This window comes from Melozone crissalis, unplaced genomic scaffold (assembly GCF_028551555.1).
Source record: "Melozone crissalis strain CALT ecotype California unplaced genomic scaffold, PUWL_Pcris_2 ptg000014l_1, whole genome shotgun sequence".
In the NCBI taxonomy this organism is placed as follows: Eukaryota; Metazoa; Chordata; class Aves; order Passeriformes; family Passerellidae; genus Melozone; species Melozone crissalis.
The window spans coordinates 14,781,478-14,805,716 of record NW_026535792.1 but is presented as its reverse complement, the minus strand read 5'-3'; the positions used below and the strand labels follow the sequence as shown (position 1 = coordinate 14,805,716).

The 24,239-nt window shown below is 40.2% G+C and overlaps 1 protein-coding gene across 6 annotated transcripts in view; it reads right to left on the bottom strand.

Annotated features, from left to right (window-relative positions):
- The window catches only part of TJP1 (tight junction protein 1), a 155,333-nt gene that overhangs the window by 35,782 nt on the left and 95,312 nt on the right, over positions 1-24,239 (bottom strand). For all 6 annotated transcript variants that reach the window (XM_054272373.1, XM_054272370.1, XM_054272372.1 and 3 more), the window contains 3 exons: positions 5,238-5,294; positions 680-804; positions 362-464 (listed from right to left, as the gene is read on the bottom strand). In XM_054272373.1, coding sequence (XP_054128348.1) covers positions 362-464; positions 680-804; positions 5,238-5,294 — 285 coding nt within the window. The remainder of the gene's footprint in view (positions 1-361; positions 465-679; positions 805-5,237; positions 5,295-24,239) is intronic.

The window sequence follows — 24,239 nt, the reverse complement described above, 5'->3', positions numbered from 1 at the left end:
TTAGTGCCTGAACAGCTTGTCCTTTAGCATACACCAGCCTTTGAAAAACTCAGTAAAAGTGTATCCAACAAAGTAAACAAATATTAAACAAAGCTGACTTGCCACAATTTGGCAATCTGAGAACTTTATCATAAAGAAAAGGAGTCTGAATTATCCTGTGCCACACTATGCAACCATCATTCTTCACATTTGAAAAACATTTTGAGCGACCCACTTGAAAAACATACCACGATCATCACTTAACCTGACACACCACACAGGTGTTATTCAAGTACCTTGCATCATGCCTGAATTTCATGGCACACTATTTCACTTTTGCTCTATGACTATGGAACTTTAAATCTTCAGGACATTCACTTACAATTTTGGCATTCTTCCCACTTTTCCTCAGCTGCTGAACAGCAAACGCATGCTCCACATTATCCATTGAAACTCCATTAACCATTGCAACACGGTCATTTTCTCTAATGAAAAACATCACAAGACACACTATAAATACTTTATGCCAAAAAGAAAATATTGGTGAATAGGTGCCCCCAAGCAAACTGCCTGCATTACAAACCTACTACTCCAACAGTTACAGACAGACAACTTGAGACCAAAACAATTGGGAGGTTAAGCTACTACTTACAAAGATGAATGCCCCTGAATCAGCACCCAGGTACAGTTTGGCACTTACTGAAGCAGTCCTTCTGCTGGGCCTCCTTTCAGCACATCAGAAATAACTATTGATGTCTCACCACTCTGAAAATGAGGATTATCTCTTCCTCCAGATATTGCAATACCAAATCCAAATCCAGGGGCCTATAAAAACAAGAGAAATACTTTTACTTTCCCGTATCTAATGGTCACAATTTGCATTCCCATACCAAACACAAAAACATCCCATGAGATCAATACAAGTCTTTGAAAGAAGGCAGGATCAATGAACCAATCAATGCTATGCAATCCAGTAACAGGAGATAGATTAAAAAGAAACCCTTTTAGAATGCAGAGAGTTTTGGAGTAACTACCCAGTCTCTTCCAAGAGATTAGAGTTCTCATTTCATTTTTATGGCCTGGACCTTAGGAGGTCATCAGCAAGACCTCAATCTTCAGTAAGCACAACAAACCATTGCATTGAGCTGCAACTCTGACTCAAGCCCTATATCATTTCCTGCAACACTTTCTTTGAGTTTTCCCATTATGGAATTTACCCAGCTCGACCTCAGCAGCTCAGGAGCTGACAGGACTGCAGCACACAGGAGTATGACTGCAGGCTCAGTTCCTACGAATAATACCAAGATCACTTGTACCATTAAATACATCAAAACCTTGTCAGCACTTGCAAATCATCTGCATCTTAACAAAAGTAATTTGCTTCAATCTTTTCCCTCTAGGGTGACCTGCCACTACAGCAAGGTCAATGCCTCTGAAAAGTTATTCCTGTTAGATATTTCAAGATACAACAATGATGCTTACATTTCTGCCTGGAAGCAGCAAGGGTGGGAAATAAGCTTTCTAAATATAACTGATCTGCAAACCATCCAGCTCTTTTACCATTGCCCAGAAAACATTTTGAGGATATTACCATTTAAATGCTGTATTTTACTCAAGAATTTATTCTGCAATTTTCAACTACACAAAATGCAGTCACTGGATGGAAAATATCAGATTTGGGTCAATCTCACCCCTCTATTTCACAGAGCACACACTTTGTGCTGGCAGACTTCACCTTCTCTTTTTCTGACTTCTAACAAACATGACCCAGCTTCAGCAAGGAGTTTCATAACCTTACTGTGACAGCAGAGGCAACATGGCAGTCTGCATCTGGCTGCAAGACACATGATGTTCAGCTTTTTGGACATTAATTACTGCCCAAAACCAACCTGTTCCCTATTTCCTCCCAAAACAGAGGTCATAAAAAGATGCTTCAGACTTGCCTGTAAGCAGTGAATAGGAACAGAACTAAAACACAGATATAGAGATTCGCTGTTCAGAAGCAGTTAGTCCATACTTTGCCAAGAAGGAAGTTGATCTAAGTGTGGGGGACATGGGAAGGGGACACCTCACTGCTTCTTTTACATCCATTTTCATTCATTAGAGGATGAATGGACTTATTTTCAAAATACATCCCACACAGATCAAGCAGAAATCAGGGCTGGGATGCAAGAATTAAGTGAAACTTGGTGCCATGAAGGAGGATCTGAAATGTCCACTTGTGACCAGAGCTGAGGGTCTTTTAAGTTTTATTTTTTAAAGTCAAAGAGACTATATAATAGCCTACACAAATATGTTACTAAAAAACCTTCCAAAACAGTAATATTTTCCCTCTCATGACACTCCTACTTTTAGTTTTCCATTACTTTAAAAACCAGAACTTAGTTTGCACCATATTTGGGTGGGGAAGGAAAGGGAGAAAAGAGATAATAGCAAAGACATTTATGTCAAACTCCATCAAAATATTATCTTTCCTTCACCATAAACAAAAATGTTTTTAGAATTCTCCACTTATGGTAAGGAATACAGACATCAGGTTAAGGGAAGCAGAAACTCACTGGCAACCTTATCTTGCTGCTTGTCATACTACTTTTAAAAGTAGATTTGCAAATCAAATCACCAGTATAGAGATGACTACATTTCATACTTTGATGTTCTCTTCCAGAAGCCCTGAAACAATGCAGTCTCATACACAGACAGCTAAAAGGGCCTACAAGTCAGATAAAGAATTTCTAATAAAATAAATCAATGTCTTCAGAAACACTCTCAACTCAAAAATCAAATCCTAAATGCTTCTGAAAATTTAAGTGGTCACATAAGAAGCCTTCTAGTAAAAATGAGCCTACCTACTTTCCATTTTATCCTGCTGCCTATCATCATCTTGAGAGACAACTGACTATCAGAAGTGCTGAGCCTAGCTCCTAGACATGTCTGGACATAGCAAGATGTTGATCACTACAGATTATACAAGATACTAACATGTACCTTAAGTAAAAGTACATTAAATAAATCCTTGTATCAGAATTTCACCTGTCAGATGTTGTAGAAAAAAAAAAAAACCACAAAAAAAAAAAGCTGAACTATTCTACTTTCCCACAGGAATGCAGTGTGGGACAGGCTAAAGGTAGGTACATAGCTGGTGTCTGTGCTTTGGGGGAAGGACACACATCTACCACAGACTCACAGAACTTAGCTCCAAGTAGGAAAAAACCCATGTGATATACAAACTACATGGTTCCTCCTTCAAGTACTTTGCAATTAGGTATATAAACCCAGAAGCCCTCTCAATAAAAGATAAACTGTAGCTACCAAATAAATTTTAGCTGAATCTGAGCCTGGCTCAATCTCTTAAGAGTTCAGTAGCAGTCACTCCCGGAAACTGGAAGGGTGGTAAAGAAAGGCAACAAAAAATCATGGTGAAAAATTCCAGCCTCTACTTCCCAAAAGACCTTCTAACGAGTCTTTTGACAGTAGTCTTGGAATTCACCAGTAAACCTCTTCCCAGTGTTAAGGATAATTCTAAGCACATATTTGTTAAATATTAGCGTAAGGGGTTTGGTTTTGTTATCTGGCAGATTGAAATAACTGTTTGTTTTTAACTGACTAAATTAATGCTATTGAAGTTATTACAGTACATATCATCAGCTTTCAACACCTAATTAAGAGCTACTTAGTCAGGTAACAAAACAGTCATGCCAGATGAGTTGGCAGAATTTTGACACATAAAAGATCATAACCAAAATTATAATCAAATCATACTTTCACATCAATGCTCTAAAAGAACTTCTGACTATCCTGCAAGTGCAACCAAAACCAAGATCTCTGGATCCCACCAGTTATTTAAAATTTTGTTCAAGGTAACACCATAGTGCAGCATTTCCTTATTTCTTTGTGCATGGACTAAATGTCTCACTTCTGGTGTCACTGACATTACTGCTCCAATTGACCAGGAAAACGTCCCCTTCAAGAGAAAATAAGCTATCACCAAGCCTTCGAGCCAACCTTGTATTACTATGGCATTTTTTGTTTGGTTTTGACTATAAAGCACTATTGATTTTATCAGTAATATGAACAAAAAAATGAAGTTTATAGAGATTACAGGGATGACTGGACAGCTTCAAGATGAAAACATAAGGGGTAATTAATTATATATAGAAATAACACTTCTTGCTCAAAAACTTGTTGACCTAAAAACTGCTGGAAGCTTAAAGAGTAGCCTAGATAAGCATCACTACACATTTCCATTTTTACTTATACTTTCCTTTCCATGTGGCCACAGCCCGAGATGGGATACTTTGTCAGCCTTTGGGTCACACCGAGTGTAACTGTTCCCTTCACAAAAGGGCACCTGCCCAAACAGTTACATTGAATCAAAAACACTAAAGCATTTAGTATCAACAGCTAGCAGGTCTGACAGAGAATTAACATTTTATCTGCCCAGCTGCCCTACACGCATTTTTGTCCAAGGTCCATTCATCCCACCAAAGGCACAATTTTAAAATGCCTTTGTTCTATGATGAACTGAAGGCAAACGGTATAACTTGCCCCCCTGAGGAAACACTTGCACATCTCTCTGTTTTTTGTGATGAACACAGCATTTGGACCATGATTCTGTGGCTGCTTTAATACTAACTTGCTGCCAGAAGTGGCATCCCACCCTGCTCTGACCTTTCCTATGCAATTAATTCCTTCCTTAATCTCTTGTACAGCTTCATGATAGCTGCACCAGACCTCCATTTCATTCAGGAGTAACTCAAACAAGAGGAGTCAGGCTAAATGCAAAATCAGTTTTGCTATTCACTGGCTCCCAGCACACATTCCTTTGTGCAGGGTGCCCATTCTGACCACCCAGAACTACAACTTCCAGCCACTTAAAGTGGCAAGCAAATAGGGCAGTTTTGAATACATTTATTTATATGCAACTACATTGCTTTATGTCCCTGCAAATAAAGTTTGAGAACTTTCACACACAGTTACAGCAGTGCCATGAATGAACACAGATTTCTGCCTCCCTTCAGTTGGTACAGATGTAATCTAAAGCTTTGTTTCCAGCATGCTTATTCGTAGGCAGGCTTATCTCTGAAACCCAACAAACAAACAGAGCTATCACATGGAGCTTTTACAACACTTCTAAATTTAAACAAGGGAATATGACAGTTTCCTCTCCTTTTACTTCCTGACATCTGGCTTTTTCCTATTGTTTTCAAAAACTACCAGTATCCTGCGTTAGGCGCACACAGGCAATTGTATGAACTCACCCTGTGAAGAGTCACCGTGTGTTGTTCCCATATAGCTGTTTCTTCCATTGTTGTGCTCTAAGGAGAAAAAACAAAACCCCAAAGATTAGACTTCACTTTCAATAGCTGTGTAATACCCCAAGCAGAAGCTTACATTCAAAAGTAACATTAATATTCATATAGAATAGCTACAGAAGAAGTTGGCCTGGCTCATTCATTACACATTTCCTGCCTTTATATGTCACAGCTGAACTTCCTGTGCTCCTGTGGAAGGGGGTGGGGGGAAAATAGGCAAAATAGATTACAGAGCTTGAAGTTATAAAGTTTCAAGGGAAGGATTACAAGCAGCATTTGTGATATAGGCTCTCTTGGTTGCTCATTTAGATTGTAGTAGATGTAGGTAGTCCATTCAGCTGTATTTATATATTCTAACATTTATACTTACACTCTCCTTTTGCTTGTTTTAACTGTGTGCCAATTACCACTAATTCATGAACACCCAGCTACAGATTACAGTGCCTGTGCTACTGTATTAAGCACACAGGTCAAATGTAATGGACTGCAGTTTAGTGTAGGCTAATTATTTTGGTGAACAGTAGCACTGCAGAAATTACAAGGTCCTCTCTAAGGTAACTAGATTAAACAGTAACACTATGACAATATTGACATACCTGCATTTCTGCTTGAAAGAGCACTACTTAGTGTGCCAGGACAAGCAAACATTTGGAAAGGACAAAATAGCAAGAGGGAGGAAAACCCAGCAGAGCCCAGGGCCTGGAAACAGGCAGGAAGGCAGCAGGAAATACATAGAGAACATCCTGCTGCTGCTGCATTTTCTACCTTTCCAGAGGGAGTGTCCAGTGTTTTGCTCCATACCCACCCCCCTCATAAGTATGCAATCCACTAATTAAAGAACAGAATCAGAACACAAACATTCCTGCAACATGGAGGTGTTGGTTTCTTTAAAATCTACTTTGATCTCCCTTTGTTTCAGTTACAGTAACTCAGTCACTACAACAAAAAGTACTCCAAACTTTTAATCCGGTCCTGTATCACAAGGAACAGCAGTAGGAGTGCTTACTCTCACAAACAACACCTCTGAAAACTTTATCCAACTTCAGAACATCAGAACTTGCAACTGGGTTCAAAAAGCAAGTTCTTCTCATAATGCCAAAAAAGCTCTGCAATTTTTTTTCTGCATTTTGTGCTTGAATTTCAAGGGTCAGGATGTGCCACATTACTGCTCATTTCTCTTTCAGGGTTCATTTCTCCTGAAAGTGCTGTTGCAACTTAACTGACATATTTAATCCAAACAGCTGTAATTCTCCTCAATTCAGTACCAAATGTTGCTCCTTTGCATTATAAATTGATTAAACCCTACCCCAGAATTAAATGATTTCTCTCCAGCTTTTTAAACGCAGACCAAATATATACAAAACCAGCAACCATTTCCACACACAAAGCCATCGCTGAAACAAAACAGAATGTTTTGCTTGCTAAACGGTCAAGGAATACTGATTTTCTTCCTTATTTCTGATGTTCTCATTCTGTCTTAGTTTTGGCAAGAGCTTTTCAGGCTAAACATCTCATCAACAAGTGAAGACTCATCTCTGCAAGTAAACTTCCACAGCAAGAAGCTCTAAGTAGCTCCTGTTCAGAAGAAGGTGCAACAGGAATCCAATACAGGTGTCATTTACACGGCAATTGAAACAGGCAGCCTGATTTTTACCTGCAATGACCAAGAGAAGCTAACCCTGCTCATTCTCTGTGCCTGGCCTGGCAGCAGCACAGCCCCAGCTCCCTGGCTCAGGGTGCTGATTTCCATGATTTCCATGGCTCTGAGTCCTTGTGCCTCCCTGCCGCAGCTCGGTGCACAGGGCAAACAACACCCTGGCTCTGGAAATGGCACAAACTGATAAAACCCAGTTTAACCAGCTGAGCACTGCTCCCACTGCATCTAGGAGAACTGGCAAACCCAGAGTTGGAGCAGGGCAAGATAACAGCTAAGCCATGAGTAAGAAACAAAACAAATTCCATATGTAACATGCTTCTAAGAACTGTGAGAAGACTTACTACTTCATAAAAAACCCAGGACAAATGTCAAAAAAAACCCCAAACCACCTCACAAACTCGCCAGCCTTTCTAAACCTGGACAGGGCACTCACTGCTCAGTCAGACTGAGGCTGCATTTTTAAAGCCCTTCTCCTTTCTGCAGCAGCTGTCTTTCCATTTTGTTTTCCATTTCTTTGTTCACACTATTGCTATCACCTCCCCTGGATTTTACTAATACATCCATTTCAAATGCACAAGACTTGGAAACATCAAATATCCATTAGTTACACAGCAAAGCAAGTAATATGCTATTTTCATTCTTTCTGCATGCCCAAACAGTCCAATCAAGAACAGTGAAAACAGTTCAAAGGCAGTCTGAGGTGAGTGCTGGCTTTGACACAAACTGCTTACTTGAGTTAATTTCTATCTGTAAAGAACTGCATTCACTCACAAAAGACCAAGGGAAGTTTGAAGAAGACTTGTGAAGGTACTCACCCCACTTAGCACTGACAACTGAGGCAGAAGGATGAGCCTGTGCTACCATGAGCTGAGGTCCCTGCTGTGATGCTGCTCTTAGGCCATACCCAAAGTGTTCTATTTTTCATGCTATCCACCACTAATTTAAGGAAAATCAAGGTGACTCAGCAGAAACTGAGAAATATATACATCTTAACACCCAGAAACTAGGAATAAAGGAGAATATTATGATTCCCCAGTTTAGAGTTATAGTATTTTAACAGAGATCCTTTAATACCTTTGAAATGCAAGTGGACAAACTCCTACATCTGCATTACCAGTGACTTTACACCCCAGAATCACACAGAACCACTTTATTTTTAAGGCTGGAAGGGACCTCTGGAGATGATCCAGTCCAACCCCCCTGGCAAGGCAGGGTCACCTGGAGCAGGTGACCCAGGAATGTCTCCAGAGAGGGAGACCCCACACCCTCCCTGGGCCGCTCTCCCAGTGCTCTGCCACTCCAAGCAAAGAAGTTCTTCCAGGATGAGGTGAAACTTCTTGTGTTTAATTTATGGCCATTGCTCCTCAGCCTGTCACTGGGCACCACTGAAGAGTCTGGCACCATCCTCTTGGCACCTGCCTGGGAGATTATTTATATGCATTAATGAGATGTCCCTCTGTCTTTTCCAGACTAAACAGATCCAGTTTTTCCCTCATAAGAGATGTTCCAGACCCTTCATTAACTTTGTGGCCAATGCTAGGCCCTCTCCAGCAGCTCCTGGTCTTTTTTGTACTGAGGAGCTCAGAACTGAGCACATATATTAAGAATAAAAAGAACAGAAAGAATGATGGTATCATGACTCCAGTGATTTATTTGATGCTTTTGCTTTATTAAAGTGAAAAGTTTCCTTAAGCTCATCCTAAACACCATTTTAGAGACAATTAGTATTCCTAGCTCTGTATATGGGAAATGGATGTGTTTGTGGGCTGGGTGTTTTATTACTATTTGAAGGATAGAGTCATACATGACATTGCAATTCATCAATATGGAAGTTATGAAATTTATTTACCCAAAATCTTGGAAACATCCAGTCTTGTTCAACTCTTTCATCTTTGGAATTGCCCTGAGAAATAAACATTTCAAAGTAAACATCTTTTCAGAAAGCTCCCTTTGTGGGCTTATAAGAGTCCTTCAAACAGCAAAAATTTTTTCTTCTCCTTCTCAACATATTTCTTTCCTTCTTCTCAAGGGCTGGTTTGGTTATTTTTATTGGGGGGTTTTGTGGTGTTCTGGTGGTTTTTTTTGATGTCATGCCTTTTCTCGTCCAATTTTTACCTTTTCCCACACATCTGGGTACGTGTGCACATGCACAGAGATGCTTTTAAGTACCCTGAAGGAAAAACCCAACCCAAAAAACCACTGGCTACTGAACTGGGCAATGCAGTGATGCTGCAAATGGCATTGCTCAGTTTACCTGCACTGCAGGTGAAAAGCTGTTGCCAGCAGAAGCACTGAAGCCACCCACAGGCTTGAGAGGGCAGTTCTACTTTACATTTGGAAAGCTTCAAAAAATAGCTGCAGAAATGAGTATTCTACCTTAAAATAATGCAAGTTCCCAAGGGCAGGTTTCCTGCAGATTAACACTTTTTAGATTTCTACACCTCAGCTCAGACTAAGGCCAGAGCTCCTATACACTCTTGAAATCCAAGCCAGAATAGTCTCTCAATGTTTCTTTCCAGCTCTAGGGGGACTTACTGGAGGAATTATCGTTCCCTTTTAAACTCTACTGCTTTTCATAGGAAGTGAACTGTGCTCCAAACAACAAGATAGATTTTAAGGAATTGTTCCCTCAATGGTGATCAAATTTTGGTATGTGAGGTCAAATGAGTTTTTAAACTATGTTACTTCTTAGTAAAGTTTAACAGTAATTTTTGATAAATAAATATAAGTCTTAAATGTCTACAGTTGCCATCCATTCCCATACAGTCCTCACTAAAGTCAATGAGATTATTACATTTTCAGAAAAAACAATATCAAGCAATCTACCTAAAACAGATTTTCCGCTGGACTACACAAGAGGAACCTCCTGTGGGAAGCACTAAGTTGCATTTGGTGTCTCAGATTTTTCAGATCAGCACTGACAGCTGTCCTAAGGACAATAAAATGAAGGAACTGCTTCTGCTACCTCAGGGGGCTCATTGCTCCTGTTCTCCACAGAACACAGTGGGGAGAGGAAATGTGCCTGACAGCTGGGAGCTCTTTCAACCACAGCAAGCAAACCATAGGAAGGAACAGTCAGATCACAAACTCAACCACGGAAAGAACACCAGCTTTGCTTCAAGCTTGCAGTCTCATGTTGTGTACACCATACTTACAATAAAATGTTCATGTCAAAAAGCATTCCTATTTATCCTGAAAAAACCATAACAACTGTGACAGTGTTCTTATTCAAGAGACAAAAGTGGGAAGGAAGAACTAGTATTGGGCTGTGTCAAAAAAGGGAAAAAATATTATATTTACTCTCTGTACACTGTATAATACTATATCACACATAGTATTATCTGTAATATTATATTTAGAGTGAAAGTTCCTCTTCAGAATGAGACACCAGACATACATACACCTCACCCATCTTGCTGCATTTCAATTTGGCTTCTAAAATTAATTTTCCATTATTCCTAGGGAAGTTCAGTTCAGCAGTAGGATGTTATTGAACTTCCAAGTTCTAAAGGTTAAATGCAGGATCAATACATTTTGATTGCACTTGTGGGAACAAGAATTAAAAGTGCTTATCAGAACCATCAGAATTTAAAGCTCTTATAAGATTTTCTTATATTTGTTATGTATACAGGAGGTGATATTTATCATTCACTTTAAAAAAATCAACATAATCAAAGTCAATATCCAAAACACTCAGCTTCCTGAGGAAGTATAAGAAAACAGAATCTTCCTCAGCCAGCCCAGAACAAGGAAAAAGAGGACATTTCCCTACACACAGCATCCTTCAGCACTCAGCTGCAGCACAGTGCTGCTTCCAACACGGACCAGGATGACTTCTACAGATTCTCACCCTTGTCCTCGCCTAGTTAAACTACAGCCACCTTAAATTCCAACAGATTCCCTCCAATTGTCTTATCATAAAAGCCTTCAGCTGACTGGGGGCAGGGGGCCCATTTTTTAACAGTTGTTCCCCAGCAATTAGTGCAATGAGGTCAGAATCCCATTATCTGACTGATTTTATCAGCTGAAAGGAGAGCTTTGTCTTCCATAGTCTAACACATCCACAATGCACCACAGCCTCTCACAGGGAACCTCAGAGTTCCTTGAGGTATTTCAAACACTGGAGCCAACTCCTGGAGTGAGTGCAGGCAGTCAGAGAGCACTGAGGCAGGGTCACCACAGCAAACCGCTCATTGCCACAGCTGCACGCCCACCCACAGCCTGCTGGGTCTGCCCCTCGCTCTGCCAACAGCCTGGATCTGCAGCTCTTCACTGCATCATCACCCCAAGGAGAAGGATTCTGCTTCCCTGAACGTTTCTCTGAGAGAAGAGATTCAAGAGATCAGGCTAAGGACTCAGGGACTGCCCCAGAGCATCAGGTGCATGTTGTTTGTCTATTTCATTATCTCTTTTACACAGCAGTGGGAAATGCAGAAGAGAACACACACTAAAGGGCTCTCTTGAGATGTGTATAAAAAAAACTCTGCAGCATCACTGAAGCTGAGAAGCCAGTCTTTAGTCCCACCTTTTGTCTGAGTGTACATCCACAGAAGTGACATCAACCATCTCTTGAAACAGAAATAATAACCTTATTCCTCTCTGAACACATGTACTAACCACTGAAAGTACAGCAGTGCTCGTTGTAATTTTTTTCCATTTGGTACCTTGGGTTCCAAGCTCTAGTGAAGAGTTCCACTCCTCCCAAACATCCACCTATATTAAACAGCCCACCTCATGAAAAGTCTGCATGAGGAAAACCACACTTAAAGCTGCTCTTCAGATGACAATGCACAACCCAAGTTTAAAAAACCCAGAATTTTCAAACTGCAGGTCAGTAAAATGAACCAACTTTGATTTAGATCACTCTGGAAGTACAAAGTCTCTATAATAGCATACATGCACAGTTTGAACAGTACAAGTCATCTTTACATCACAAAGAACAAGTTGAGAGCAAAAGCTAGGACTAAATATATACATACACATTTTAACCATAACTAGGTTGTTCAAGCATTCCACTCAATTCTCCCAGTGCTTCCAAACCCACAAGACACTACCTTAGCCAACACAATTTCCACTGCCTCCTGATCTAGAATTCCAAAGGTCAGTGGCTACCTTTTGAACATAAAGATACTGCATGTATCTAAAAATATTCCTTAATCATTTATTTTCTTGACAAATTTTTCTACAAGAGACATTTTTGCTCCAACCTCTGGGCAATGTTGTCTCCAAGCTAAAAAAGCAGCTCAGTGTTTAACTCCCCACATCCATGCACTTCCCAGCTCGTTTAGCATGACTCACTTTTCCAGAATGGCCTCTCAAGTCCAAGCTCCACACATCACAGACAGGATCACAGAACCTTCTGCTTGGTGGTACTGCTGCTCAATGCAAAAAACACTAGACCTCTCTCCCAAAAAAGCTCTAATCAAGAACTGTATGCACAAATTTGGAGGGATGATGCATTGTAGTTAAATAATTAAATACTGGATTACAGATTCAGTTAAATCTGAGTATTTATAGAAGTGTTTATGACACAGGCCTAGTAAATCACATTATCCATGAAAGGCAGAAGGCTGACACTCAGGAATAAGGCAAAACAAACCGGAGTGCAAGACCCACAGGCAGCTACATCTCAAATGATCTCAGGTCAAGTTCCTCCAGATGAAGAATCCCACTCAAATACTTGGTAACAGTATCAGCCAGCAGCCAAGCACAGCTTAGCAGCTCCTGAGGGCTAAGGCGTGGGAAAACCGTGCTGGAGTTTGGGATCCTCGTCTGTTTTGCCTCTTTCCATTTTGCTTTCCAGCTGGCAGTGAAACCACATAGGATCACAAATCCCAAAGTGCTGGCAGTAGTGTTTCACAGATCACTCGTCCAGGCCAGTGCACCAGCAAAAGATAGCAAAATCACCCAGAACAGAGAGGCTGAAAAAACAAAGTGGCAAGCCACGTTTCTCCCCTCAGCAAGGGGTGCTGCCACAGAGAAGCACAGACAACCTGAAATTGGCTTTTGCTTTAAGTAGTTTCTCTGCCATACTGACCCAGGTCAGTATTATTAGGACCTAAAGATTCCTAATTTAGAGTATAAATTTTAACATGTAATTGAAAGGATTTATCCTCTCATTATTTACCTCAAATTTTATTTTTTTTGTATTATTTTAAAACCAAGATCTTCAAGGAACTCATGTAATATTTCAATGTTTAAATCTTGGGGTGCAACTTTAAAAGCAATTATTTTACCACAATACAAGCAGCTTAAGAAGCAAACACTGCCCTCCTACTAGTTTCCATCCTCAAAAAATTCCCCTCAATCATATCTTATGCAAGTGTTATGTAGTCATTGTTACCTGTATCCCCACCAGTTCATCTCAACTCCAACAACAGCAACTGCTCCAGTTTGGAAGGCAGTCCTGGGAATGTCAGAGCTCAGACACCAGCCTCCCACCAAAGTAAAAGAAGCCCTGCTGAAATGCACCAGTGGAGCTCAGAAGTGCACACAGCTGGGATCCGTGCCACAGCAACTGACACAGCTCAGAGCAGCAAACCCCAGTTACACACTGCCTGCCTGGTGGGTTTGGTTTAACACCACAGTGGGGCAGACTGGCCAGGAAGCCGTGGAATATCATCCTTGGAGGTGCTCAGAGCTGATCTGTGCAAGAGTCTGGGCAGCCCTGTAGCTGACCCTGCCCTGAGTGTGGGGCTAGACCAGATGATCTCCAGAGCTCTGTTGAGCTCTGGATGATCTGACCTCACTATTCTGCAATTATTCTATAAATCAGATTTGGTGAGAATTGCCTTGAGCACAGACTTGGACTGGTTGATCCCCAGAGTCCCTTCCAACATTAATTACTGTGTGATTCTATGTAAGTCGCATTTCCAGCACATTTCTGAAACCAAATCAAATCAACCTACTGCAGACACAACCTCCATCTCTGCTCTTACACACAGCTTGGCTTCAGTGCTTTATCACTCATAGAGAACATCAGCTGGAGTTATTTCAGTTTAGTTTTTCCCTTAGGGGAGGAGAAGAGCACAGTATCAGTATCAAAGAAAGCAAAATAATACTGTATTAGCTTTATGTAAGAAGCCTAAATAAATCATCTCAATCTATGGCTTATTTAAAAAGTACAAAGACAAAATGCACACAAGTAAAAGAGATGTCCACCAAGAAGTAACCAACGTGAATGTAGACATGCAGCAATCAAAGTACCCAAGCACTTTACCTGAAGACAGAATGCCTCTCACCTTGTTTTTAATCAAGAGAATCATAATCCAGTTACCAAGCACTGCAGCATATAAATTTTAGATCATTATACTCTGAAGATCTGTCAAATAAGAGCCTCAGGACAGGTAACAGTATCCCACTAAGCCAGAACTGGGCTGATTTTCCAAGATCAGAGCTCGCAAGTATGAATAAATGTTTAAGAGGCTTGCATTACAATTCCAGTTACAGGTGCACAACAACAGCCTTGACATCTTCCATTGTGCCAATAAAAGAGGAGCCTACAGAAGTTAATTTCTCTTTAGAATTTTGAGGGAGGGGAGAGTATTGCTTGTTTTGTTTTTGCTTTTTACAGTCAACATAGCCACAGCAAAACAATACATTCTCTAGTTAATTTCCCAATTCTCCTAGAATTAACAGTTGAAATGCAGGTGTTCTGAACATGTGCACACACATTACATTTTGCCCCATGGAAGCAGCTGACAACTATTGCTGTAGTAACAGGATTAGCAGGGTGGGAGCGTGTTTCCCTGGTATTTTACCCCTTGAATCTCAGTATGAAGAAATATGTCACTGGGCAGTAAAACTTTCACCCCTGCCCTGCTGGTGGGTACAGAATTTCTTCCTGTGAATCTCAAGCAACCATTCTTAGTAACAAATTTCAGGAAAAGTGTCCTTCCCTACCCTGAACAACCACACACCCAGATGGCATCTTCCCACCCTCAAGTTGGGTAGCTGTCAGTTAAGAACATTCAATTTTAGCAGTCACATGGCTACTAGAGCATCTCCAGAACACAGTACAACTCTGAGCTCACTTAACTTCACACATCCAAAGAAAGCAAGTCTCAAATCAAGGGTACAGAAAGACAGAAGTTCAAAAAGGAAGAGAGGGTAAATAATGTTAAGTTTTCCAGATCCTTGAAAAAGAGTAAATTCTTGTGTTAGAAATTGGTGCCTTTGCAGTAAGGACACAATGGTAACAAATAGTTTGGTTTAACAAGCACAATACAGGGAACACAGCAGGGTTCTGTTTTACTTTCAAATGCAGCGCCTGTGCATTGAGAGGGGAAGAGAAACAAGTCCAGGAAGTCACTGGGAGAGAAGAGAATGAGAACTAGAGCATCCATACCACCCTGGAATGGCTTGGACTGGGAGGACAAGGTAACAAACACCACCACAGCATTCAAAAGGCTGATTCAGCTATCAGCAAGGTAAACATTCCTAAACCTTCTTATCAGGCAAGTGTGAAAAGCAGAAAACACCTCATTTTTCCTCAGCAAAAAGGACTATCGCCATTCTATTAACATCTAGCTGCCATATTACTTCACCATGAAATGGATTTTCCTATTTTTTGAAGACACCTACCTTCAAGAAGTATCTGTTTAAGTAGATTTACTTACATTAAACATACTATTACACTTTGAGAGACAGTTGTGAAGTGTCAGTCTCTCCTTGCTTATACGCACATCAGTCTGTTCCAGGATTTTCCTGATGAAAAACTCTTTCTAAAGCCAACACATCAATGATTAGTAGGTATTACAGAAAAAAAAAAACCAGCATGCTACAATTGTCCCTGCATTCAATCTCAAAACTGAGTAACAGAGCTCTGACAGAACTCAAAGCCAAGTAATAGGTTGAAAGTGTAGAAAGAAAAAACCACTAAGATGGATTAGTCAGTAAAACCAGTATTTAAATTCTGAACATATAGTGCAGAACAAGAGATGGGGGAAAAATTCCTTTGCTTTTTTAAGCTAAGTTGTTCCATTGCATTCAGCAGCCCACAGACCTGCAGATGAGCTCACACCTCCCAAGGAGCATCTCCCTACAGCTCAATGAACAACTTGATTTTTATCAGCCCTTTATATCCTTCTTGTTTAGTGCCTATGTAATAGAAATTAAACTTATCCATCGCTGCTATGAAAAATCAAAGTGATTGGGAAGGTTCAGTTTCCAAAGAGTGGTGCAAAGGGGTGAATGGGGTCTGAGAAAAAGCAATTCATTGTGTGGAGCAAGTGAGGAGGTATCCTACAACATAAGCAAGGCAAGGCACAGCAGGCAGGGCATGTGGAGCAAAGCCTGGGTCAGACCCAGTACACCAGAGAACATCAGTGTCTCCTCAGAACAGCACCTTGAGGCCACACAAAGGGTTAAGGAGCAGCCACAGCCTGAAGCTTAATGCTCCATTCATTCTCAGCAAGGAGAATCTCCTTTATTCACAAAGCTACTCTGAACTGAAACCAGGAATCAGCCTGGCACTGAGGATGGCTTTCCTGGAATGGGAAAGGACCAGCCAAGAAGAGAAGCTAGCACAGGAAAACCTGCTCAGGTGGGTTACTCATTGACCATGAATGCAGAAACACTGCCCATACAACAACACATCTGCAGACACTTTGATAACCCTCTCTGCTGCTTTCATGGGTAAGACAATTGCTTATTCACAGCCAGTCAGAGTGGGATTTTTTTCTGGCTATGCTACTAGATATTTGCAAAATATGGCATTTCAGATATGGCTTCATTTCAGAGGACAAAAGAAACCTAATTTTTACCAAAGACTTACAAGCATGTTTTATAGAAAACACAATTTTTTCTAACTTCCAATTTATTAATATTTTCCTTGTTCTTTTGAAGTTCTCTTGAGGAGCCAAGGCCACTAACAAGCACAAGACAATATAACAGCAGCTCCAGAAGAATCAGTAAGCAGGAAGAGCCAGTAAGACACGTCCATGCTTTTTCCCCTTTCCTTAAAAGGACACACAGCAGCAACAGGGGTGACCCTGCCACCCAAAACATCTTTTTATTTCAATCATAACTCCTCATCTTCTTAAAGAGCAGCAACGAAACCAGCTCCACTGGGGAGCCAGACTGGACAAGAGGCACTAAAAGCAGCCCTGAGCTACTGCCCAGCACCATCAGCTGCCCTGCTCCCAGCTCTCCTCTCTCATTTCCTACTGGCAGCAGTCCCACCACTGCCTTTCACTATACCAGTGGTTCACAACCAGACCTCTTCAGAAAAGCTGGATACAAAGCTGGACACACTATATACTAACTTAGGAAAGCACTTTTTAAAACACCATGTTCTTGTTTTTTGGGGGTTGGATTTTCTCTTTTATAGACTGCATCCCTACCCTACTCCAAATAGCTGAATTCCTATGAACCCCAGGCTGAAGAATTACCCCAGACATTTCTGACTCTGAGTCAGGAGCCAACTCAGTCTCCTTCCCTCCTCTCACTGAGAGGGCAGAAGAGACATTGATACAGTCACTGGGAAAAAATGACAATTACTGGACAGGAGGCTTCCCACTGACCTCTGTAGGTATTCACATCTACATAACCACCACATCAGTTCCCATCCCACCCTAGACACCCAGCTAGGACTTCTTTATTTCCTGTTTGCACATCAAAGTAGAGGAATGAAACAAGGGAACTCACTAACATATTAGTTATTAATTTATAATAATTGTTGACCAGATTAGAACTTCCTAGCAGCAAGCTGCCTTATGCATACCATGCAAAACAGCACACTTCAAAAGCAGTTCCTCTCATGAAAACCCATTTGGTAGACTTAAAATTATTTCCACCACTGTAGATGAACTAACACTGAATTTTACATAAAACCAGTATACAAATCCAGAAAGCTTAAATTACAATCTTTCAGATCAAATAGCTTCAAGGCCTGCCTTTTCAGTTCCAACTTGACCTTCACTTCCCAAATTCAGTTTTAAGGTGACAAAAAGCCCAAATAGACCTAAAACCAGTCCTCAAAGGGGGAAAAAGAGCCACACCCAGAAAGCCAAAGGTTAACTGTAAAAATGGTCACAAAGCTACTTTTGTATTTACATCAACAATTAAAAAGACACTCATTTCAGTGGAACAAACTGCCTCACCAACAGCTTTAACCATATGACACTAACTTCTATTCCCACAAGTTCATGTGTATCAATGATACAAGATTTTATTCTTGACAAAACTGCATCATGTCCATTCATCACCACTCTGGAATGCACATTCCCAAGTATGCAAGAAAACTGTGAGGGCAGAAATGATCAAAGCAATTTTAAAATATGCACTGGCCTTCTGTAGAATTGCATCCTCTTGCTACCTCAAACTACATTTAAGAATGGAGTTGGCAAACCCAAAGTCCTTAAACAAGAGCAAATTCCTCGTTTTTAAAGTTATTCTGATTATATTTCACATTAAGAACTGCAAGAAAGAAAATCTGCAGAACTATAACCTGACATTGCAGTTTACAACCTGAAAACAAACTCAAGTTTACACAGCCTTTACCTCACCCCTGGATTGCCCCAGCACTCCTTGTGCTACAGAAAGCAGCTCTACTGAACTTCAACATTCTGAATGCAATAAATTCTAAGAAAATATCAAAAAGGTTACAGACCAGGGGAAATAACAGTGTAAATGTTTAAGTCTTGCCCGATTTGTTACCTAAAGTTTCACATTCTAGAGCAAGTTAAGACTTTAATTGACAAAAGAGAACAAATTCACCTCAAGAGTGAAAAAGCTGAAAAGGAAGGAAAAAGGGTAACAGAAATCCCACTGTATTTTACTCTCTGCCAATATTTGTTCACATTGCTGGGCATTAACTCCAATCTGTTCCACAATAAAAAAGGAAATCAGAAATCAATGGCAGAAGGGCTTCCACACTCTTGCCTGATGTGAGTCAACACCTTGACTCTTGAGGGAAGGTGCACATGAAACAATGTCATTTAATTTCACTGCTAAACAAATTCTTTCAAGAGCAGAACTTCACTTGTACCACACTCTTGTCCTTGGATGTTACCACCAGCACCCCAACCATCAGGTGTACATTGGCATCTGCAAGTAAATGATGCAAAAGGCCAATTTTGTGACAACATGGGCCTCAGATAAATCAGAAACATATTTTTAGGACTGCTTCATGACTTTTTTGAGGAACTAAGTCATTACAAAGCAATACAGGAAAAAACTGAAGTGCTTAAAAGCTCTTTTCCTACTCCACCTCTGCTCTACATCTTGCAACTACCTTGAACTAAGGATTTTAGCTGCCCAGTCCCGACAAATTGAACACACCAAGGTTCCAGGAGCAGGTACAATTATCAGTTTGCATGCTTTTATCAGCCTGGTGACATTTTCCTTGACAGTGCATTGCCAGCTTGGGAGTCAGCGCTGTTTACCCTGAGAAGATCAAAGACAACTCGTGCTTTACCATAACAATAGTGCAGATTATTGACCACACACTCAGCAGACCTAAGGACTGAGAGCAGTGCCAGTGACACTTCACAGAAGGGAAAAGTTCTGCTCCTCTCTCCAAACTGGAGGGAAGGGTAACATCAGTAAAGCATTGGGTATAGAACAGATTAACATCATTATTTCAAATAACCTATAGCCCCACATAGCTACATAGAACACATGATTGCATTTGTACAATTAAATACAAACATCAGTGCTACTTTGAAATAATTTTCAAAAGCAGTATTTTAGGCTTTCTTTATTTTTAGGATACAATACAAGCATCTTTTCAGTTTGGTTTATCTTTTGCTACTGCTATTAGAGATGGATACACACTTTTTACACAATGAATTCTGAGTTTCTCATGTAAGCAAGTGATAAGCACCAAAACACAGAATTTTAGTATCTGAAGCTTACACATGGAACTCAGCCTAAACAAGGCTAATAGAATGGAAAACTTAAATTGCAAAACATTTTCACTTTTTAAGGGGTTCACTTTACATTTGTTCCACAATACATTTCCCTACCACCAAAAAAATCAGTCTCCTCCAGGGTAAGTTAGAGAGAACACTTAGCCTAAACCATTTACACCAGTCCACAAAAAATATCATCCCACATCACCAAAAGTAATGCTCTTATTTAAATGCATGCCTGTTACTTTTATAGACTTGTTTCCAATATTGAGAAGACGAAGAAAAAAAGCTGCACACTGTACAAGCACTCACCAACAAAATAAAAAATTGAGGCATCAGAGAAAGCTACAAATAAACCCCAGTAAATACTGGCAGAAGTTGGACAGCCATCATGTATGTCTGACAGTGAAAATCCAGACACACCAGCACTGAAAGAGATACCAAAAGCTTTCTGTTGGCAGGTTGAATAGAAGGAGAATGTCACAGCATTTTTAGAATTGCCTTTAAACTGCTGGTGGCCTCCCTGTCTGTACAGGGCTGAAGAACTACCTTTACTCTCAGCCCTAAGTACCTGATAGAGAGACACATCACAAATCATTTTCTATAGCAGTTTGGTACCTTTTAGAAATGGAAACTGAAAAATGAATTATGTTCTGATTCTGCACAGATAAGACACACCAAGAGAAGAATCCCAAACTAAACACTACACCAAGACATGTCCACAATGTAATAGTGGGTGCCATGGCTTCAATTCAACTTGGAAATAAATCAACCATGCAGTAACTCAAGCAGAGGCAGACCTGTGAGAAGCTGCTCTCTCCCTCAGTCATCATCATTTCATCAAGATTAATCCCTGATTGCAAGCCAAGCCATGGTGAAGATGAGAAGCACGTAGAGTATTCCAGAAGAGGAACTCTGAACACAACGACTAAAAATAAAAGTCTATACATAATTACTGAGAGATGCTACCCATCAAATTCACCTCTTAGCAAGTATTTCCCATCTGTGCTTAATGGGCAGATGTCTTTTTCATTCACTCAGCACATTTTTTGAAATGGAAAACTATGAATGACATTCTAGTTGTTTATCCAACCAGCTGGAGAAGAAACTGGGTAAGCACTTGGTTAACAGCTGAAAAGCCTGAATAATTGTGGTGAATTACCTGTTTATGACAGATTAGAGCTTCAGTTCATTCAGCTATTGCCCCAAAAAGCTACCAAGTCACTGTCACCGAGAATGAGTTATTGGGGAAAAGAGCAACTGGGTTATCTACAAACCTGCAAATTAGCAAGGAATAGTTTTCTCAAAGAAGCATTCCCCTAAATGGGTAAGAAATCAGAAAAGTTCAGCTTCAGGACACCAGACAAATCTGCTTGATGAGTCAGTTCAATGGAAAAACCTATCAGGAGACCACAGATTGCAGAGAAATCATTCAACCCAGAGTATTCTTTGGAGAAAAATCCTAAGGACTAAATATGTGAGGATAAAATCAGTGAAAAACTTCATCAGAAAGGTGAGATGTGAAAGACTAGTTCCAGCTAAGGTAGCTTAGCACAATTTTATCATTGAAGTGAGAACTGAACAGCAAAACAAAACTTACTGCCATAATGCTTTCAAAGTTTGACTGATAATAGTCACATCTTCAGTCATGCAACTTCTAATGATCTGCACAAAGAAATTAAGTGCAGTGAAAATATCTAAATCTGCACCTCTTGTATCAATGTATTGATTTAGTTGTATCTTTTCCACTCATTTTTGTGGGTTCACCTTCAGAAGTCACTTTTTCTGAAATGTAATCCTCTCAAAGATACTGAAATGTTATCAACACGTGTAAGTTATGCATCCTTTCAGCCTCACTGTGCCATTTAAATTGATCCAGATTCACACATGTTGAACTGAGCTGTGGAAAATGTTTTCTTCTATGAAAGGTGCAACCATTAAGTACATATGAAAATATATACAAAACCCAAATGTTTTTGTGCTACCAATTACCACAAGAAGAACAGAGTTCGTATCAAAAAAAAAGAAAACACTCACTATGTAACTACACTGTTCAGTTAGTTTCCTGCTCTAAAATCATTACTCATTCTATTCTCTTCACAGCACTGTTATAGCAGGAAAAATACCTTACATTCTTTTACAACTTGAAATTTATGTTTTAGTGCATTGTCACTGTGGTCAAAGAGCAAAGGTAACTGTAAGTACACCAGTCGTTGTATACACAGCTCTACTGCTTCAGGAGATTTTAGGCACAGGTTGTGCATATTTCGCAGTAAACAGGTGAATTCCTGATGTCACTCCCTCCAAACAAGGGGACAATGATGCCATGCTGTACAACAGAAGCTCAGGATTATATCAAATGCCACATATTTTGATGATACATACAGCATCAATCAGATGTTACCTCTTTATTTCCCACCTCTCAGCAGAATAGAACAGAGATGCTTAGCTTTTGATCCAAATGCACTGAATTCTAATGGGCTTAGAACCTGAGACAGAGATAACCAATAGAATACATTAAATATACACATATTCCCTGGGAACAAAGATTAAATTGTGAATTGCTAAACTTGCCTTCATAGCTAATAGGCTACTGTGCTTGTTATGTAGAGTCTTGATTTAGGAGTCTACCTACCCCAAACACCCAGCACCTTATTTTCAGAGAAAATATAGATTCTCTGTGTTTTGTGGAAGAAATAAAAATCACTTTATCCTTCTAAGTCTCGCCCAACTACTGGAATTAAAGATTTTATTATTTTGTACTTACTTCTCCTCTTCCCATGATCTCTGCAATTCAGGCACTAGCTGATACAACAAGTATTAATAAAACTAAATAAAAGTAAAGACAGTAAACAAAAAATCAAGTCAGCTTAATCTCCGTTCCTGTGTCTTCATACCAAAGAAGCTACTAGCATAATCAGCATGTGTGATGCCCATTAAGCATCAGCCACTAAAAGGAAACATTTGCCAAATTCTTAATTCTTCAGAGCAATTCAAGAAAAGACGTTCGCGCTCAAACTATAGGATAGATGCTCCACTGCAGTAAACGACTTTGCACTGTACTCAAAGGACCATTGTTGTTTAATCCCTGCTCTGCCCAGTCACACACACTTTCTTCTCCCTAATCCACCCACTCTAAAGCCACCGAGTGAACTTTTCAAGGCTGCTTGTTTGTGGCAGCTCTGAATAAATCACACAAACCGCATCTCTCACACACGAGACTAGTTTTGAAGTGAAAATTAACACAAATACAATTTAAATGGAGACAAGTCAACCCTTGGGCCCAGATAACCGTGTGTGTAGTCAACAGGGAAGAAGTGTTGTTATAGAAAATGGGGGCGAAAAGCACGGAATGAGAGCTGGCTTTGTTCACAGGCAGTAGCCTAAGTGCCTATCAGTCAGCAAAAGCATTTTTAAAACAGCTGCATCAAAGCTTTCTGCAAGTTAGTCAGCATGTGACAGGCCAGCACATTACAACAGTGCCACAGCAATCTCTGCATAATAGGAGTGCTCTGAGTGACCTGAAAGGTCAGTGTTTTCAAGCATTCCAGTAATCTGTAAATTGCCTTGGCTTATCACTTGGAAGCAACATAATTACACTGCTTGAAGGGCTAGGACAGTAAAGACAGATTTTAGGTATTATGTTTTGGTCAGCTACATACTAACCTCTACACTGTAAGCATGTCCAGCAAACTCAGAATAATGTACAAATTTTAAATGAACATTAAAACATCAAAGTCTGCTCTTCTGATAGAGAGAAAGCTATTGACCAAGTTTTGTAACCATCTATAGTAGTTTATCAAGTAGAAATATCTTCGAAGGGTTTTTTAAATTTCTTAACAAGTGTCCCAAAACTTTTAAAGATACTTCCCACAAAAGTAATTTTTAAATACAGCAAGACCGCAACTACTACTGAGTAAATTAAAAGGCCCTGTTCTGGAAGTTAAAAAGTGGAACAAGCAAAATGTAATTTTCATAATAAGGGTTTAGTTCCAGTTGAAAATCAGTACTTTCTGTTAGAGAAAAGAAAAATGATTGTTGCCAGCTATAAACATCCCAAGCAATTTACTCATAGGCCAATCATTGATTTTAACAACAGATTTTCTAGAAATAGAAAAGCAAAATTAGATCTACCAGTCCATCTCCCTCACAAGATTAAAAACGCTGCCATTGAGTTGCCAACAGCCAAAACTATTCCAACCCACTCTCTGACTGAGGTGTTGTGTGGTGCCCCAAAGCACAGAAAGCAGCCACCAGCCCCAGCCAAGGCTCCTGCACAGATCTGTCCTGGCAGCCCCAGCTCCCCTCACCCTGCCCCGTGCAGCCCCACAGCTCCAGCCCCATCTGCTTCCACTGCCAGCAACCACCAACACACCCAGCCCTGCTGCTGCACTGGAGGTGAACTCCAGCATCCACACGGGAGGAGAAAAACCAAAT